Source organism: Adiantum capillus-veneris, chromosome 23 (genome assembly GCF_014529385.1).
Source record: "Adiantum capillus-veneris isolate H3 chromosome 23, ASM1452938v2, whole genome shotgun sequence".
Classification (NCBI taxonomy): domain Eukaryota; kingdom Viridiplantae; phylum Streptophyta; class Polypodiopsida; order Polypodiales; family Pteridaceae; genus Adiantum; species Adiantum capillus-veneris.
The window spans coordinates 52,853,736-52,869,498 of record NC_140953.1 but is presented as its reverse complement, the minus strand read 5'-3'; the positions used below and the strand labels follow the sequence as shown (position 1 = coordinate 52,869,498).

At 41.6% G+C, this 15,763-nt stretch overlaps 1 protein-coding gene and 1 pseudogene across 1 annotated transcript; one reads left to right on the top strand and one right to left on the bottom strand.

Annotated features, from left to right (window-relative positions):
• Positions 1–4,213: 4,213 nt before the first annotated feature.
• LOC147427785 (NDR1/HIN1-like protein 13) lies at positions 4,214–7,027 on the bottom strand. The gene is made up of 2 exons (XM_086496988.1): positions 5,539–7,027; positions 4,214–5,454 (listed from the first exon to the last, which is right to left on the bottom strand). Exon 1 carries the CDS (start codon positions 6,592–6,594, stop codon positions 5,539–5,541), a length of 1,056 nt encoding a protein of 351 aa, XP_086353114.1. The 5' UTR covers positions 6,595–7,027; the 3' UTR covers positions 4,214–5,454.
• A 683-nt stretch (positions 7,028–7,710) lies between these two features.
• LOC147427784 (uncharacterized) lies at positions 7,711–8,131 on the top strand (annotated as a pseudogene).
• Positions 8,132–15,763: the final 7,632 nt, after the last annotated feature.

Sequence of the window (15,763 nt, the reverse complement as noted above, 5' to 3'; positions counted from 1 at the left end):
AGTTCAGGGAGTTGGAAAGATTGTGCTTACTGTTGCAAATGGAAGTTCTTTCACACTTGTTGATGCACTTTATGTACCTGGGATCAAGAAGAATCTTTTGTCTGTATCTGCAGTTGCTATACTTGGTCTTGTAGTCAAATTTTTGGATGACAGATGTACATTACATGATCTCAGTTTTGGTGATGAAATTTTTGCATATGGTATTTTATATCGTGGGCTGTATAAGCTCACTTTGTATGAAAAGTGTCGGTAGAATTTTGCAAATACACTTGTGGATTCAAAGGCTATTTCAGATGCAAAACTTTGGCATGCACGTTTTGGTCATCTAAATTTTACTAGTTTGCTGCGTTTGCAGAAATTTGATATGGTTGCTTCTTTGCCGCCTCTTGAAGCACCTGTCAAACATGTCTGTGAAGGCTATATTTTGGGTAAGATGCAGTGTTCTAATTTTCCAAAGGATGGTTCAGCTAGGGCCACATCCAGGTTGCAGCTTGTGCATAGTGATGTTTGTGGGCCCATGCAAACTCCGTCCTTGGGTAGTTACCTTTACTTTGTGACCAAGGATTTCATTCACATATTCACGTGAAGTGCGAAGTGGTAATAACTCATGTTATTAACACTCCAGCTAACAAGAAAAGGCCGGTTCTAGCAGGTGCTTGCTATTTTGATGTTATTAACACTCCATGAGAGTGTTAATAACATCAAATCACAAGCACCTGCTAGAACCAGCCTTTTCTTGTTAGCTCGGTGGTCTTTTAAGTTTCCTCAAGACGGGGCCCAGCGGGCCAACAGTCATGCCGGACGGGCTCGGTTATATCCTCCTCTTGCCCCCCATTTCTGGGGGTGGTTATATAAACAATGTCTCATACTTGCCTCTGTCTATTTTGACACACTTGTTGGCTTATTTGAGGTCTTGGTTTTCATTCAGGTAGCTTTGATCCCTATGTTTTTTAACAACACGAATTATTACAATTGACTTTCCCTTGGGTGTCTATCCGTCTAGAAACGGGGTTGGGTAGGGAGCATCCTTGTGGAGGATGTAGGTGGTGCTAGTGCTTGGGGCTCATTTCTATGGTTGGAATGGAGTGCTCCTTAGCACTACACCTATGTATTTTTTGTTACGTATAGTTACCTCCCTTGGGTGTCTATTCGCCTGGAAACAGGTTTGGGTAGGGAGCATCCTTGCGAAGGGTATAGGTGGTTGCAAGTTCTTGGAGCTCATTTTTTGCTTTATGTTTATATGTATATTATTTTACTTTATTGTACAATTGTTCAATTAAATTTTGTTTTTCAAAAACTTACTATTTTTACCATTGTATGAATGTATATGTGGCTTGTGAACTTGTCATGGACGCAAATGCTTGCTCTCAGAACATCAATGCAGCTACTTCTAGTTGCCCATCAACTGATGGTGAAGTATCAAACAATAGAGCTTCCAATAAAGGGAAGTACAAGGCCGTCAGTGGTAAGGTGCCAGGGCCTGAGTGGCAATTTGCTGAGAATGTAAGATCATTTATAGATTGGTGCTGCAAATTATGTGGCAAAGAAAAATCAGGAGGTGCACCTCATATTAGGGAACACTTCCTTGGATTAGGGAATGAAACAACTAACAAGTCTGATGGAGGAAGATGTAATGGTGTAGGTCATGAGAGTGCTACTACAAAACGCTTGAGAGAGTTGTTAGGAGGTGTAGCCAATGCAAGGTAACCTAGAATACCGACACCAAGACGTTATACTTCAGAGCACCAAGGCAGTGGTGCCTCAACACAAGGCGGACAAAATAGTGGTGCACCCTCCATGCCGACCAACACACACACACAAAGAGCTAGCACTCAAGATGGATCGCTCGAGTACCATTTTGAACAAGGAAGTAAGTCTAGAGCAAAGCTTTTGATCAATTGATCTTGAATAGACACAATATGCTCTTGCACAAGCTATCTATTTTATTGGCGGTTCTATGTTGATGGTCACACGAGAGTCATGGAAGCATGCATGGAAGAAGATTGGTGAGTATGGGGCTGGCTTTTCCCCTCCATCATATCATCAAATGCGGACAACCTTCTTGAATAAGTGCTTCAGTGACACCCAAAAAGAACTTGATAGATTGATATTGAAATCAATTGATCAAACAGGATGCATTATATTCAGTGATGAATGGTCAAATGTAAAATATAGACCGCAAATTAATGTTATGATATTCAGTCCTCAAGGGAAGTGCTTTATTAAATCGGTTGACAACTCAGGTGAGATAAAGTCAGGGAGATATATAGCCAATATAATCACATAAACAATTCATAAAGTTGGTGTTCAAAATGTAGTACATGTGATAATGGACAATGTCAAAAATTGTAGAGCTCTGGGTCGTCTCTTGGAGGAGCACTTTCCTAGCTTGTACATGCTTGGTTGCAATGCACATAGCTTGAATCTTGTGTTGCAGGATTGGTATAAGAAAGAGGACAATGATTGGCTCAAAATCATTATAGATAATGCAAGGAAGGTGGTGAAGTTTATTTTGAAGAGACAACCATATTTTGCACTAACTTCTACATTGTTTGGAGAGTTGGGGTCCGAAGAGTTGACTCTCCATATTTTGCACTAACTTCTACATTGTGGAGACTCTTTTGCAAAATAAAAAGGCTATTGGAGACATTTGTTTGTGCAGGCTTCTATGAGTGGGAAGCAAAGCAACCAGTACGAGTAAAAACAAAGGTTCGATCTGTGAAAGTTCTTATTGATGTGATAGACACTTTTGGTCTAATGTTTGGGACACATACTTGGTGATGAGGCCTCTGATGATATCTTCGCATCGGTTTGATCTTAAGTTATCCAAGATAGGGAAGGTGTACATGGGCTAGCATAATGTACAGGAGAGCTTGAACTCTCCTTCAGAGCCAAAAAATTACTTGATCAAGCCCTGGAGAGCACCTTTTAATAAGGCTAAAAGATATATCTTAAATAAGTATGTACATGCTCGATGGATTAGTGCACATAGCCCACTACATAGTGTTGCTTTTTTGCTTGATCTATAGTATTGGAACATGGATTGTGATGATTTAGATGAGGAGGTGATTGAAGAATTCTATGATGTGGTAAGCAGTTTCTACATCAATCTAGATGATCAAGCCTAAGCACTCACCAACCTGACAAAGTATAGGTTAAAGGACGGCCTTCTCAATTCGGAGTTTGTGCAAAACCTTGTCATGATCAATTGCTGTTGAACTTGTTCCTCCATTTCACAGAGTTCATTCTTGAGCAACTTGATATCTCTCTGTAACTCTTTGTTATTGCTCGAGTCCCCTTCCCCCGTTGTCTATGTGGAGGTACGAAGCTGTGTTTTCAATTCCTCCACAGTGTCATGTGTTTGCATAGCGGAGCCAGCCAATGCATATCTAAGCTCCTCTCATGATATTGTGACTGTCTCACTTAGGATATCCACTATGCTCTTAATGGGGGCTCTGCTGCTGAAGTCCACTGGCTCATTCTGAACAAATTTGACGTATAGCATCTTTGGAAACCACAAGGGAAAATCTGTGTGGCTTAGTGTACTCCTTGTGCATGCAAGGTATATATAGCTTTGGCATGCGTGCGTATGACTCGCACAACATACTTATCCAGCTTCCATCTTCCCTTGCGGATAGAGAAGTCAGACACATTTGGCCATGCTTCCTTGACCATCTCTGTGGTGACATCTCTATTGGTGTCTTTCCATTGTTTGCTATTTTCTAGTGCCCACTCACTGGTCCTTGCAGCAACTCTCGCTTGGTCATTTGGGCCAGTTGCATCTACAAGTGCACGCAAGCGATCGTATGCTTTTTTAGATTTTTCACGCTTGTCCATACCTGTCCTAAACACATTTACAATATTTCAATGTGTGATAGAACTTAAGTTTGCATCATAGATACGTTTGCAAATCCACTGTACACCTTGGTTTAAGTTATCACAGCACACCACACTTTGTATTAATCATTCTGCACCGTGACTTTATTTGCAAATATAATGTCCAGATTTCAACTAAAACTATAACAACACACCACATTCTGCATTGATCGCTTTGCTCCATTATTACAAAAAGACTTTACTTTTGAATATAGATTCACAAATTCAGCAAAAAATATCACGATACATCACATTGTGTATTGATCGCTTTGCCCCATGACCACATCATTATAAAATGGTACAATTTAGCTCAATGGTCCATGAATATACAAAAAGCTCCATTTACATATGTCGGATAATCCAAAAGAGACTACTATTTACAAAAGGTGACCAGAGTAAACTAAAGTCTAGGCCCTGCTATGGGAGTTAGGAGCTAAGTGTAAAGGGTTTTACAGACTCAGATTATGCAGGTGACTTAGACAACCGAAGGTCTACGTCAGGGTATGTCTTTACATTGGCTGGTGGAGCAGTATCATGGCGTTCTAGATTACAAGATTGTGTTACTCAGTCTACTACAGAGGCTGAATATGTTGCAGCATCAGAGGTATGCAAAGAATCAATTTGGCTTAATCGACTAGTAACAGATTTGGGAATCAAAGAAGAGATGCATGTGTTATATTGTGATAGTCAAAGTGCTATACAATTGGCTCGCAATCCAGTTTATCACTCAAAGACAAAGCATGTGGATGTGAAGTATCATTTCATCAGGGAAATGCTCGAGGATAAGCAACTTCAGCTTGTCAAAGTTCACACCATAGAAAATCCTGCTGATCTACTTACGAAAGGACTTCCCTCAGAGAGCTTTGCGCATTTTCGCAAGCAGTTAGGTGTAGGGTAGTACATCACTTCTCTACATCTCTTGTATATTAGCTTGTATAGTAGCTTCTCTCACACTTAAAGTACCACATTGGACTTTAAGTGGGAGGTTGTTGGGGTATAAAGCCCAATGTGGTCGCCCAGGTAAGTGGGCGGGCCGCCAGGTATGTACACATATTCTTCTGTAAAAACCTAATAAGAACTCACTATGCTCTACACATTACAGTAGAGCGAGTTCACCATATCGTCGTGCTCTTCTTCTCGCACTCTCTCTCGCGTCGCACTTCCGCTCGTACTCCTTCAGAAGGGGTGGACCTTATTGGCCTTCACCACCATAAATGTAATAGGATAAAACTAGAAAAAATTATCCGAGGGAGAAACAGGAAAATCAAGAATAAAAAATGTTTCTACCAAAAGTGGGAAGCCTAAAGACAAATCTGGATACCAAAGTAAGAATTGATTATGTTCTTAAAATATAGAGCATTTCATAAAGATAGAGATATTTAAAATGCGATGAACAAGGCCACTCTTACCGCACATACCCTCCAAAGCATGCAAAGACGGTGGCACTGCCCCTTGGCTATGGCAACAACAACAAGGAAGATAATGAAGGTAGCTCTTCATAATCTGCCACATTTTGCACTTTTTGCAATGGCAATGGGCCAAGACAAGGGACTGCCCTTTGGGTAGTGCCAACAAAACCTGGGAACAAGATTGGCAAAGTTTATTGTATGAGAGAGGACTTTAAATGAATATAAATAGTCAAAGAATTTGCATATAGAAAACCTATGTGGAGGGAAGAAGAAGCAAAAATGGCAGCTTGGGATGGGAGGCAACACAGCTGTTGGGGATTAGGGCTGACTTGGCAGGGGTGGCGACGCCTACTGCAATGTGCGCCGAGCATGTGGCGTGCAAGGGGATGTGTCTGGATTTCCAAGCTCCAAGCTGGAGAGCCACGTTGGCAGAAGTGCTGACTTGGACGGGGAGCTGGCTAGCATTGGCTGCCAAGCTCCTCTTCATGCTCTCTGCCATGTTCTTGCTCAAATCCACCCTCTCTGCATGCATTTCTAATTGCACACTTGTTGTGTTTCTTGCATTCTGATGCACACCTGAAGCTTCAATGGAAGCTTGGCTTATCATCAGCCCCGCATAGCTCACCTCCCCTTTCACATCGGCATACGTTACCCGCATCTTCTTGTTCATATTCCGCATCCTAATCTTCATAACCATATCTGCCTTGATATAGCCTGCATAATTTGCGTTTCTCGCAGAGCTATCTGTGATGTTGAATTCGGCTACTGTCAGGGCTTCAATGTCAATTTTTGGCAATTGTGGTCGCGCAATGAGATAGAAGAGGAGGATGGCAATGGCAAGGAGGAGGACGACCGTGAAGATGAGAGAGGCGATGCAAGCGAATCGGCGCATGCATGGATTACAGCGCCGCTGCTGCCGTTTTGCGGCTATATTACTTGGATGATTGTCAGGGAGCGGGGCAGGTACCTTGTAGATGAAGTCTTTGACAGGAAGAGCATGTGCCTGTTGGCTTGCTTTTGCTCCTGGAGCGGGAGGGTTTTTACCATCTACTTGAATTGTTCTATAGGAGGAGGAAGAGGAAGTTGAAGAAGAGAAAGATTTAACTGATTCTGCTTTTTGGTTGCTTTTGTTCGTAGCCATTGCTGTTGCTGTTGCTGCCGAGCCCATTGAAGATGTGTCGCTTGGATTAGCGGCTGGCAAAGATGGCTGATGCATGTCCATGTGATGGGATGAAGGTGGAGGTTGATCTGATGGTATTGCTTTCTCATCATTATGGGGAACATTGTGATGAAGTGGTGCATCAGCCATATTGCTAGCTTTTGCAGAGAAAGGGATTAAAGGTGATTAGTGCAATTGAGCTCAATGAGTGTTAATCAAAGGAGCCCAAGCATCCTAATTTGCCAATGTGGATAGTAATTAGCAGCCTAATTAGCAAAGGAGCACTGCAACTACCCACATTTGGGGCGCTCCATAGTTGTGATCGAGGAAACTTGTGAGCCCAATATGAGGCTGGCCATAATTGAGTAACAATGTGGACGCTTAATTGAATGACACCTTAATCATGGGCGCCCAGAAGGAAAGCAGGATTGATGGGGAATTAAGCTGGCAGGGAGATGAAGTTATTAGATGAGAAGGACCGCTTCAAGTTGAGGCAATATCGAATGTGTGAGTGCGGGCTATATCCTAGTGACACTCTCTCTCTCTCTCTCTCTCTCTCTCTCTAGCTAGGCCTGCTCCGGCCCAAGAGAGCCGGTCGACCCCTAATGGCCTTATAATGGATCCTCAAGCGCACAGCTTTGAGGCTGAGAAGGCACGACTGATGTGAGAGAGAGAGAGAGAGAGAGAGAGAGAGAGAGAGTGTGGGGTGTTGTGGCAGCTGGCTATAAACGATTGAGCTGGCCCCTAAAGCGGCACGCACGCTCATTAGCGCGTTCCATACCCAGCCGCGACGAGTTGACAGCGAATGTTGAAATGACGTCCTCTGAATTCCTAGTCGTCTCCTCATCATGAAAATAATATATTCCTCCATTTAGCCTAGGTATAATTAAGTTCATACCCTCATTTTGTGCATGCCGGCCGCAGAATCCTCGTTAGAAAACCCTCAGGACTATATAACACATAGCGTTTAAAGAGGGGGGGTAAAGGGATCAATGGCAGGGAACTGGAATGGGGCTTATCGAGGGGATCTGGACCGTGCATACCTGTAAAAACTAAACTTGGACAGCGGAGGGGGTTGGGCAAGCTGGCCAAATTCAAGCGGGATAAGGCTGAGGGAAGTGCCATGTCATCAGGGTGAAAATTTGAATTTGGGACGCTTTTCAGGGGGGTCGACAGGCGGGGAGGCCACGCTGTTGGGGTTTGGGTAGAGAGGCCACGCGTTATCTCTGAGAGGCAGGAGGGTAGAGGGAAGAAGCCACAACAGGTATGGAGAGCAGACAAATGCTGGATCTCAATGTACCTTGGGAGGCAAAACAAGTTATGCAGTCCATTGACTTAAACGTAACCTGGAAGGCAGAGGGAGATCGAGGGATGCCGGGCAGGATGGAGGCACGATTGGATGCTTTCAAGGATGGGGAGAAACAAAAGCAATATCGTATATTTGATTTGAATGAGGAGTTGGAGGAAGGCAACTCGTCATCAACAAGCTCAAGTAGTGCTTCCATGGAATCAGGATCCCATTTTAGTGGTGGTGACCAAGTAAAGGAGTTTACCGAATTCCCTTCAACCTTCCTTGCAGATTCAATCCATAGGAGGAAACCCATGACCCAATCTTTTGACCCAGAGTTGCATGCGTCTCACCATTTCTTTAGCTTTTCTCGGGAGAGCTATGACCTTATGCTATTAGATCTTCAAGGGATTTGTAAGCCAACATTGGGTATGCTGCACAATGTCGGCATGCATGATGTAAAACGGTGGAACAAGATGAAGGATAATCTTGTGATCCGAGGATCCCCTCGGCATGGATTAGTTAGGATCTTCTTGAAGGGTCTCCCTCCCAGAGCCATTGCACCAAAGGAGGAGTGGACAACCATTACAGAACAATATCATGTCGACCAGCAAGGGGCTCATTTGAGCATGTTAGAAACTATGAATCAGATGAAAACTGCATGGTGCACAGATATCAAAAGGCATGGCATACCTACTTCATTCATTAAAGATGCGGTCAGAAATTGTCAGGTATGTAAGAAGGATCCTATCCTCTAATCTGAATCGCTTATGTTTCAGAAGGTTGGAGGGAAGGGCAATGCCGGTGAGAAAACTCCAAGTGAAAAAATTATTACAGATAGATTTCATGTGTGTGATGTGCTGGAGAGTATTATGATAAACATAAAGTCAGGCTTGTTAAGATAATATCAGCCCAGGTAGACGAAGGAAAGGTAGAGGACTACTATGTCTGTCCTCGTGGCATTAGGGGAATTTTGAGGTCATTTTTGTGCCTTTTAGCGTGTAGAGAGAGAGTGGTCTCAACCAATGGTTGAAGAGCTTCCGTTACGGAACCTCTATTTTTGAAAACTCACAAAAAAGCAAATATTCTATCTTTACCGCAACTTTGAGCTGGTAAATAGCAATGTAAACAAGTAAAAGTGCAAAGGCATTCAATAGCTGTCGCTTTTAGAAAGACGTACTTCTCATATTATATTGTTTTCATTTTGCACGTCATCATCATAAAACAACGTTTGGATTCTATCTCATGATCTTTTCCAGATTTGAACCGTTTTTTGCACATTCTGCTTATTCTTCTCTTGAACTCAGACTAGACTTCTCTACTCATTTCTTTTTTCACCATGGAATCTTCATCACGATCAAAACGACCAAGAACTTCCATTGAAGCCATTGTCACTTACAACACGACTGATCAAAATGGAGAATGGATTCCAATAACTATACACAAAGGAACGTGGATACTGATGCAACATAACAAGAGAATAAAGTCTTCCACCAAAAACTCTTTCTTGGCGGGATGGAAGGGCATTGTTAAAGATTTCAGCTTTGGCGACAACAAAAAATCAATCAAAGAGGTGCTGGTGCAGCATGTGTACATGCATAAAGATCTGCATATTAACTCAGAGAGTTCTGCTTTGCCATTACATAGACCAAACTGTAAGTCTCTTAACTTAAATTCTTATTTGTAATGCATGTTGTATAAGGTTATTTGTTGTACAGATTTGTATCCTTCAAACATTATGGAATGGAAGCCAGTAGAATGTGTTATAAATATTCTGGATGTGTGTCATGGATCAATTGGTGAAGAAATATACAAGGGAAGGACTAAGGGTTCATTGGCAGAGAATGGAATATTCTTCTTTGACCATTATTATGTTCCACCTAGAAGGACTGGAGAACTTGGAGCCACAACTAAGCTAGACTTGCCTGATTTCAAAAGTGGAGAATGGTCACTCCCTAGCTCAAATACAAGTGAAGGCTACAGGTGCAAACTGTTTTGTGAGATTCAAAAGTGTTTGAAAGCAAACATAGCAAGCAAACAGAGTAGAATTTCTATATTCATGCCCATTACAGTTTTTGTAGACTTCTTCTCTAATGCTGAAGTCAGAAAATCTAGAACAATGTTTTCAGTGAAGACTTTAGACTCAGCAAATGTACTTGAATTTGTGGATGAGGGTTGGAACACCAAAACAGTGAATGGAATCACTTGTAATGTGCAAGCTGGCTCAATTGCTTGCAAATACATGATAGGGACACAAAACTTCATTATGTCATTTTATTACAGAAGATGGCACTATGTTGGTGGTCAGCTAACTCCACTTGATCAAGACATGGAGGACTTCATTGACAGCCCAATAGAAGACATTGATATATGGGTAAACAATGAGCATCTGTCAATTGTAAAGATAAGAGGCATGTGTAGCTTACATCAATTGAGATTGGACCTGCAAAATGATGAAATTGAACTGCCCACAACATTCTGCTTTCAAATAAATGGTGGAAAGATAACTGTTATCCCTAAAAGTCTCTTGTTCTCTTATTGGTTCTTTATTTAACTTGGGCTGTTTTTGTAGGTATCAAAAAGGAATGAAAAGAGGCTACAGTGCAAGGACATTTTGGATGGCATTGTACATTTGGTGCCTTGAACATCCTTTAAGGCAATTTTGTAACACATGACCTGCAAGGATCTTATTTTGTATCACATGACCTGCAAGGATCTTGTTTTGTATCACATGACCTGCAAGGATCTTATTGAAATAAAGATCTAAAAGGATCTTTATTTTGTTATTGAAATGCAACTTTTCCAAACATCAATGATTTTACTTCAATGATTTGATTTTGTAACAGAGTCTTGAAACAAGGTGATCAAAATGTATTCAATTTCAAATATTTGCAATTACATAGACAATTGGATACAAGTGGGCTATAGAATAGACAATTGGATACAAGTGGGAAGCTTGATACAAGTGGGCTACAATTAGATACAAGTGGGAAGCTTGATACAAGTGGGCTGCAAAAAGCTTGATACAAGCTTGATACAAAAAGCTTGATACAAGCTTGATACAAAGGGCTATAGAATAGACAATTGGATACAAGTGGGAAGCTTGATACAAGTGGGCTACAAAAAGCTAGAATAGTTTTCTGCCAGGAGTTTTCCTGTCCCTAGGGGTTGGTGCTTTTGCGGTGGGCTCTTTTGTCTTGGGAGATTTTCTTGTGGGCTCTTTGGCAGGAGGGCTTGAGGGCTGCTTCCTCTTTCTCTTATCATCCATCTCTTCACTTGCCTTTTTCTGCTCACCACTCTCTTCTTCCTCTTCACTTCCCTTTGCCTTTTCTAGCTTTGCTTTCCCCTTTGCCTTTTCTAGCTTTGCTTTCCCCTTTGCCTCTTCTAGCTTTGCTTTCCCCTTTGCCTCTTCTAGTTTTGCTTTCCCCTTTGCCTTTTCTAGCTCTTCAGCATCATCATCTTTAAATACCTCTTGCAGTCGTCCATTTGCTTCAATCATATACTTGATAATCTTTGCTCTTGTCAACCATACATGGTTCTCACTATAGCACTCTCTGTTGATCTATACAAGGCAATAGAAAGAAAGTTTTAGGAACAATAAAATGAGAAAAAATACAGCTAGCAAATATGAAATATGCTATACTTCTATATTCTGATTGTCATTGCAGTATATGAAGTCCAAGAGGAGCTTGGCATTTGTCACTACCCTCCATCCACATGAATGGCTTTCAGGCTGGATTGGAACCTGCAACTCATTACATGTATTTATGGGAAAAAATATTTGAGGATAATCCATTGAAGTGAACAAAGCATAAAGAATTCCAACCTTCACAACTGAAAATTGGATTTCAGTCAGCATCTTTGGCATGGGTGGACAATTCTCCAGTGTCTCTATAAATCTTGTAGCAACACTGTCCAAAATTCTTTATTAAAAGTATGTGCTTGAGGTTCTGCTTGTGGTTTACAAAATGTGTCTGCTACTATACTTACAATTTTGCTTGACCATGTACTCCAGCAAGAGAATTGACAAAGTAGCATTTTCTTTTTACAATATCAATTGCAATTAAACTCCAATGTGAGCTATAAAAACAAGCCTCAGTTAGCCTTCTAACATGAATTAGTAAATTCTCTTCACAAGGTGTAGGTAGGAAACTTACCTCTCATGATAAGGAATCAAGAAAATTTCACAGATTTCCAAGTCCACATGAATCAACCACTTTGTGAGCTCTCTAATATTTGTCTCTGTCCTGAGAAAGTGGGAGATAGAAGGGTCTAAAAATTCCACCTTTTTTTGAAGGTCTGGCTCATATGTATGCATCATTAACCTGGTACAAGATATTGTTATATAAAGAGTTCTTGCTATAAACAAAAATACATAGGAAAACAAAAACAACCTGAGGCATGTGATAAGGAGTGGAGAATTGATCTCCTTGGTCCAGTCCTTGAGAATTTCCAAGGTCTCAGAGTCAAGTGAATTGTAATCCTCCCTAGGATCCTCCTCACTGAATAGAGCGACAACAAAACCAGTAGGATTGACACTCCTCAAGAGGGGCACTAGTTGAGATTCCAACAGGTCAAGCTCCTTTCTCTCTGCAATTTCCTTGTCTTCCTTTGCTCTCTTTTTCCTTTCCTTTTCGCCTTCTTCAGTAATGTCAACTACTCCTACTTCAGGCTCCTTGGGCTTCCTCCATGGAGGAATGTTGAGAATATTAAAGGCCTTAATATCATGCATAAAGACAGGCTCCAACATTCTTGAAAACCTGTATCTCAGCCTCCTGAGGGTGATCATGTCTTTGTCCATCAAAGTAACCCTATGGGCATGAGTTGCACAGATATAGGCATCTTGGAAAAGCTCAATCATAAAGTCCTCAGAAGCCTCCTGGATACATGCCAATGCAGTTCTAGTCCACCTCATGTCAATCTTGTACTCCTCTGCAACTTGTCTGCATAGTCTTTGGAAGGGCAGTTTGGGAATTGCAAGATTGATGGCCTTTATGGCCTTCCTTATCTCTCTTAGACATTTGACCCCCTGCTTGAACTTTATCTTTGTAAGGAGAGGCTTAAGCTGCACTGGCTTGAAAGCTTTCCTCTGATGTGTAGTCTTTCTTTTGCTTGGTTGAGGGTCAGGTGTGCTTGGTTTAGGGTCCTTCCTCTGAGATGTGCTCTCCTTTGGTTTTGAAGTACCAGCTAAAGCTTTGCTAAGCTGAGCTTCTTCTTCATCTTCAGATAGAGGCTTATCAACCGGCTTATCAACCTTCCTTGCAGTCTTCTTGGTCCTTGCCATCTTCAAAAGGGATAGGAATGATTGTTACACAACAAACATTGGTAAAAAAAAGTAAACGATGTATATTTAGTGGCACACATTTCCGTACATAGTGGAACACATTGCGGTGACACCCCGTACGCGAAATCACAAAGGGACCAATGTCCTCACACTAACGGTGATCGCGCACGGGGTGACGGAGCATTACACAGATACGGTGACACTTCGTACGCGAAATTGCGAAGGGAGCACAGTCCTCCCACTTACCAAATTCGCGCACGGGGTGACGGGAGTCCCAAGCGGTGAAAACCTCTTAAACATCTTGAGACACATATTGTACGCATGGTGAAAATAATGGCACACATTGCGGTACACATCGTAAACATGATCACATATGTGGACATAGTGGAACACATTGCTTTGAAACTCGGTATGCGAAATGACAAAGGAGGCAAAGTCTTCTCACTTATGAATATCGCGCACGGTGTGACGGTCAAAGCGCTCGAAGTTTTGGGTTGTGGACCTCCTTCAAAACCTCCTTCAAAATGCGCTTAGTTTGGGCTCTGAGGAGGTTTATATAGGGTGCATGGCGCAAGTCCCTAGGCGCATAAAAACTAGCCGTTGGACCAAACTTCGAGGTGGCAACCGATTTGCACACCCCCCGAGGCGGCGTTTTTGGCCATAAAAGGAACCTACCCAACCCGTTTATTCGCTTATTGTCATTCACAAGGCTTCGAATTTAAGCCTCCAACCCTCCAAGCGACACACCGCGACACCCGTGCGCGATTTTGGTGACGTCAACCTCTTCCTAGCAATAGGAAATCGCGTACCAAGTGTCACTCTGTGCGCGTAGTTAGTGAGTGACGAGTTTCTCTTAACTTCTCAAAGTTCGCATAGCAAGTGACAAACATAGCATGTCACAATTTTATGTAATTCTTTTTTACTTGCGCTTAATTTGTGCGCTTAATTTGCTTGACAATTTTATGCTTTTAATTTGTTTGTAGACTTGATATAAAGAAGGGTGGTTAATGTCTTGATAGACTTCTCTTTTCTCTTTTTCAGCTGAGCATTTGTGGATTGTCATAATGGATACAGAGGATATACAAGAGACCGCTGATGATAGGCTGATGTCTTTTCTTTACAAAGTTAATGAACTTACAAGATTTCAAAGTGTCAAACAGATTTTTAATGCTGCCTTTGATCTTCAAGCACTTGTGGATGGCTTCTCTACACAAATTAGTGACTTGAAAGAGATATATACAGAATTGATCAGAGATCATAGGCTTGACAATCTTGTTCATTTTGTTGATATATGCAAAGCAGGTAGCTTGTCAAGGACAGGTATTGCAAAGAAGTGGTCAAGCCTTCATCCAGACTGGCAAAAGATCATAAAGCCTTGCAAATTTCATGGTAATATGCATTGCCAGTTGGTAGATTATGACCTTGGACTTATCATTTTCTTCAGTGTACTCCCAACACCAGAGGGCAAAGAGATTCCAAAGCAGATTTCCCAGGCTGAGGAGGACCAGGAGAAAGAGGAGATAGAGATGGAGTTCCATGAAGAGGAAGAGAAGCTACAAAGCACTGAGATGCTGGACATTGCAAAATTTAAAGCAGAAAACATCACTAAAGTGGAGAATGTTGACATTGAGGATGAAGATGTTGATCCTTTGCATTGCACAACAACATTTCCCACATACAAAGTTAACAAAAAGGAATATGTTTTGCTGAATGACATTCAACATCTTTTTGATCTAAGGGAAGATTATGCTTTGGCAGTTTTGGCTGAGTGGGGATCTAATGACATAGGATTTATTGATTACTCACCTTGCCCCTTAGCACTCTTGGACACAGAGGCAGAAAATTTTATTGACAGCTCAAGTGTTGGAAAGCATGTGCAGGACATTGTTCTGAGATATGAGCAACAGGGTGTACCTTCTGAAGAGGAGTTCAATGAGATCCAGAAAAGGCTTAAAATAGAGCATATGGGAGAGGAAAAGACCAGAGTTTATGAAGTAAGGCAAACTAGATCCATTGATATATGGGAACCTGCCTTGTTTGAGGAGGATGAGTCTCCTAAGGTATGTTAATGACCATTTTTCCCTGTCTTATTAATGTGCTGAACAATTAACCAAGACATATTTTTGCAGATTGAAATACTGGACACAGACAAATTCCTTGGTAGGGGGAAGGGTTCCAGACCCTTAAATTTAGGAAGGAACCAGAGCTTGGGACACTTTATTGGGAAGCTCAACAAAGAGACTGTCATTATATTCCATAACAAGTTTACAAGAGAACCATTGCTGCCAATGCTTGCAATTAAAGCACTTACAAAGGTTGTTGGTTCATATCAGCTTCCTCCAGGGTTAGAGAAGTTAATATTGGTGGAAAAGGAGGAAGCCATCAGAATTTTTGGATTCTTCCCTGGCCTTACTTGTTCTAGAGCTGGTTATTTTGCAACAATGGCATCCTATGTGCTTGCCCACTCTGGGGACCTCAAGAGACAAATGATAGGCTACAATAAGAAGAAGTTTCTGAAGTTTAGGGGTGAAGTTGATGTACCTTCATCAAAAGACTGACTTTGCTCATACCTGTACTTTGGACCACTTTCTACCTTGTCTCTCTCTTGTAGCTAGCCATTGTAAGAATTTTTCATTTGCAGATGAACTATTATATGAATTTTGTCTTTTCTGCTTGTTCCTCTGTAAGGAATTTGCTAAATCTGAGTTCAGCAGTGCTTTCTTTGTCATTTTTGATATGGTTCTATG

Bases quoted from the DNA above. Each gene is read 5' to 3' on its own strand.
- LOC147427785 (XM_086496988.1), bottom strand. From the start codon at position 6,594: ATGGCTGATGCACCACTTCATCACAATGTTCCCCATAATGATGAGAAA.